This window comes from Phaseolus vulgaris, chromosome 11 (assembly GCF_000499845.2).
Source record: "Phaseolus vulgaris cultivar G19833 chromosome 11, P. vulgaris v2.0, whole genome shotgun sequence".
In the NCBI taxonomy this organism is placed as follows: domain Eukaryota; kingdom Viridiplantae; phylum Streptophyta; class Magnoliopsida; order Fabales; family Fabaceae; genus Phaseolus; species Phaseolus vulgaris.
Window position 1 is genome coordinate 36417903 of NC_023749.2, and position 4189 is coordinate 36422091.

At 30.2% G+C, this 4189-nt stretch overlaps 1 protein-coding gene across 2 annotated transcripts; it reads right to left on the bottom strand.

Moving 5' to 3' along the window:
- LOC137830530 (putative anthocyanidin reductase) lies at nucleotides 1-4189 on the bottom strand. 2 transcript variants are annotated; one of them, XM_068637942.1, is made up of 5 exons: nucleotides 3929-4189; nucleotides 1559-1729; nucleotides 1230-1447; nucleotides 983-1142; nucleotides 1-451 (listed from the first exon to the last, which is right to left on the bottom strand). In XM_068637942.1, the coding sequence occupies exons 1-5, from the start codon at nucleotides 4080-4082 to the stop codon at nucleotides 90-92; spliced, it is 1065 nt and encodes a 354-aa protein (XP_068494043.1). In that variant the 5' UTR covers nucleotides 4083-4189; the 3' UTR covers nucleotides 1-89. The 2 variants fall into 2 exon arrangements, with proteins under 2 accessions (XP_068494043.1, XP_068494051.1); XM_068637950.1 differs by having other exon boundaries at nucleotides 1559-1724; nucleotides 3929-4111.

Below are 4189 nucleotides of genomic sequence, written 5' to 3' on the forward strand. Positions count from 1 at the left end.
TTGGTTTGGAAGAGGAATACATCATCTATTTGTGTGGCAAAAAAGCTCAATTTTTCAAGTCATGTATTTATGGTATGAAAAACTACAGACTAAACAGGAGGTAAATAACTGTAGTCTAAGCAACATGTAATTGTTTGATAAATTATATCTTCAAGACCATGGTTGTAACTGAACCCCAAATCTTGTAGCTTCTTTGATGAGATCTGAGAGAGAACTTTGTCATAAAGCTTTTCAGTCTTCATGCAGATATTAGAACATGAATAGACTTTGGAAAGAAGAGTAGACAAGTTAGACAGTGTACAACTTTGGCTGCTGCATATGTATCGGCCTTCTGCTTTAGCATGCTCCATTAGGAACATGTGAGCCCTACATATATCTTCAATGTGAACTAAAGCAATTGACCCCATTCTTGCATTTACAGCAGATAATATCCTGAAGTACTCAGTTTCACCTACATTTCAATAAAGCTTCATGTTACCATTACATTAAAAAATATTGTTTTAAAATGTCTGTGAATAAGAAATGAGACTCTTTGTTTATTTGGGATTTTCATTTATAGGTGATGTTTTACTTTTTTTTTTTTTTGTTCCATAGTTTTTTTGTTTGAATTCTTTCTTATAAGAGTTAAAACTTATGTTCTGATTGGCCTAAATTTGTGTATGAGTTTTGGCCTATTCTTCTATATTGGTTTGTTCAGGTCTCCTACATTTATGTCAATACAGTGATAATAACTCAAAAAATATTTCTTTTATGTAGAACTTGATGTACAATCTAAAATTGCATTGTTTGTACTTCATGATGCACTTACAAAAGCACAGAGGCACACATTCTTTGAAGAACTTGTCATACAAGATACTTAAGTTCACAAATTCAGGAATTGAATGAAAGTTCTTGAAATAAATATTAAGCATACTAATTAATTGGTCACACATTTTTTCTCTAAGGATTAGCTAAGATATAGTACTTTCCTAGTAAAAATCACCTGTTAGAGGGGACAGTAGAACTTTAACACTTGTTGGTACATTAGCAGTGAAGAATGGGCCTGCAACAGTGCTTGTGACTATTGACACAAGATCAATACCGTTATCTTTTGCAAATTGAAATGCTGCATCTTCTGTGAGAAGCTTTGAAAGTGCATAAACCTGGCACCACAGAGAAAGCCCTTTAAGGAATGGAATCAATTGGGTGTAAATTGAAAGTGAAAAACCATTGAAAACATCACTTATTACCCATCCACTTGCTTGTATATTCACCACATTGTCAGGTTGAATTTGGCAAGATTCATCCACCATAGGTTTCCAGTTTCCACTGCTATCTCTGGCAGTGATGGTACTAATGGAAGATGTGAAGACAACCCTTTTCACAGAATTGGATTTCAAACAAGACTTGAGAAGGTTTATGGTTCCTCTGATAGCAGGGCCAATTATGTTTTCTTGCACAAAAGACTCTGCCAGTTCAATACAAAATATTTTTCAGTTACCATTTTAAAAATTTCAAAAGTGAAAAGTTCTTGTTCTATGTCAGGTTCATTAAAAGCACTATACATTCATGGTATTACCATTGTTTTCTTTCTCACTAACATTGAATTCCATTGAAGCAGCAACATGGAACACACCAACACACCCTTTTACAGCTTCATCGAAGCTTCCTTCTTCATTCAAATCCGCTTGGAAGAATCTCAATTGGTCACCACCACCCTTCCACAGAGACAGAAGATGCAGTGACTTTGCTTTTACATATCCACAAGAAAGTGAAGAATTGATCATAATTAACATATACAAATATTTGTATTAGACAATATCAAACATATAATAAGAAAGAATTCGATTTTGAGTTTCATTAGCCCATAGATACTACAAAAACCGTTGATCCTGAATGTCTGTTATTTTACTTTTTGTGTTTCCCTCTAAAAATAGAATGTTTTTTGCATACAAAAGAAACATAGATCTTTGATTAAAGGAATCATCTCTTTTCATGGTAGGAAGATGAAACATCTTATTAGTATAAATCACAATATAAATAAATATATTGAATTATGGGGCAAACCACTTCAATAATGTATTAAACTTCCCGGGTTAATTACTCCTTAAGATTGGTATAGTGAGATGGTATGAACATTTTGGTTTAACAATAAAATGAAACAGTGATTTTGGAAAACTTAATAATGGGTTTGTAGACTAAAGTCCAACACTAAAGGGCTCAAAGTAGTTTAGAAAGGGCAAATTCTTTCTGCACCTTCATAGATTTCTTCTGCACCTCATAAACATAAAAAAAAAAATTCATTTGTCCTTTTTAGGTAGGTCATTTTTTTTTCTAAATTGTTTTTTTTTTGGATTGTACAGTGTTAAAGATATCTTTTATTTAAGGATTGCATAATTTAAAAAGTCATTTTTTCCATAAAAATCTTTTAAATTACACAATCTTAAAGTCATTTTTTTTATAAAAAAAACTTTTGGATTACACTATTCTAAATTATACTATCTAGAAGAAAAAAGAATTTTAGATTATGTAGTTCAAAAGTATTTTTTAAAGAAAAAAATGACTATTATCTAAAAGTAAAAAATTACTTTTAAATTGTGCAACCAAAAGATTTTCAAATTGCATAATGCAAAATTATTTTTAACTTTTGTATTGCTTAATTTAAAAAAAAAATAAATAAAATTTTGTATGTTTATGAGAGTGTAGGATGAAGATCGATGAAGAATTGGCCTCAGCAAAGAGACCAATAATGGGCTTCTAGGAGACCAATAATTAATGGAACAAAATAGAGACCAGTAATGTTAAATGAAAAGAAAAATAAATGTTTTGCCTTCACTATAATAACAATTTTTTTAAATATTATGAAAAATAAAAATTAAGGCATTAAAATTATGCTAATTTATTATATTATTTATTTTATTTAAAATAATATTAAATTGGAGAATACTTCTTCAAATGAAAATTTAATTATCTCCTCTCTGCTTCTAAAAAATTCAATTCTTACACATATTTCTAGAAACACACAGATTGTATCTCGATATCTGACAATCATAATCTTTTCAAAAAATGTAGCATTATTGATTTCTAGATAACTCCGAGAGAATATGATTTTAAGGAAATTTGTGTGCGTTTGAGCAATTTTTTAGCTAAACACTAAGCTTGGAAATTATATAATTCTCATATAATTTTTATAATAGGTAAAACTTAAAAACCATTAAGTATTATTTTAGAAACTAAAATAACGATTTAAAAAATAAAATTGTTGCATCCTAAGTAACTTTCTGTAATTATAAGCACCTTATGAGATGGAAAATGAAAAATTCTGGAACTTTGGCCATTTGAATATAAGAGAACTCACCCATCTTATCTCCATCATCTTACATCACCGTTCAAATTCTAAAATCTTCGATTACTAATTAACATGTTCAGTTCTCACCCTTTTCTTCTTGGCTTCAGTTGATAAAATCTTTTACTATAATGAATCAGTGACAGTAACAAGCATTAAATTTGACCCTTTACTACAAAAATGGAGAAAAACTGATAAAAAAAAAAACTTGTGTTTGAAAAATTGACTTCTGTCAAAATCTACCATACGTCATGAATCATGGTTCTCTATCATGAACAATCAAATTCTTCTGATATCACCTCTCACAAATTCAAAATCAAAGATTATGGAAAATACAAAAAGTAACCTGAATATTCTATGTAGTATTGGCACAGTTCCAAGTAAAAAATATGTCGAATGTTATAATTGATCTAATAATATCAGTGAATGATACTATCTCTATATCAGTGAATGAGTTTTTAAAGTAAATTCATTCATTCCTTATTTATCCTAATAAAATAACTTGTGTTTCAACCAATAATTTTCTCACGATAAGTTCTAATTCTTTCTCTTGTACTAGTTTAATTTTGGAAGAACAGAAAAAGATTAGAGAAGAATACTAACCAGGATCTCTAACAGTGGCATGAACTGTGCAACCCTTTTGAAGAAGAGCTTCCACTAACCATGAGCCAATATACCCTGTGGAACCTGTGACACAGTATTTGGCTCTAGGAGCAACTTCTCCTTTGTTTTTCACCATCTTCAGCACTTCCTCCATTCCCTTTTTTACTCTTCAAACCCTTGCAAACTAAACCACCCTGATGGAAGGAATCCTTTATATGAAAGAGCATCTGGTAAGGTAAAGTGTTTGATCTATATTGATTC

Excerpts from the sequence above, each read along its gene's own strand:
- LOC137830530 (XM_068637942.1), bottom strand. The coding sequence starts at position 4,082 with ATGGAGGAAGTGCTGAAGATGGTGAAAAACAAAGGAGAAGTTGCTCCT. Across the intron at positions 1,730-3,928 it reads TGCCACTGTTAGAGATCCTG|CAAAGTCACTGCATCTTCTG; the intron begins GTTAGTATTCTT and ends GATATGTAAAAG. Across the intron at positions 452-982 it reads TCTACTGTCCCCTCTAACAG|GTGAAACTGAGTACTTCAGG; the intron begins GTGATTTTTACT and ends ATTGAAATGTAG.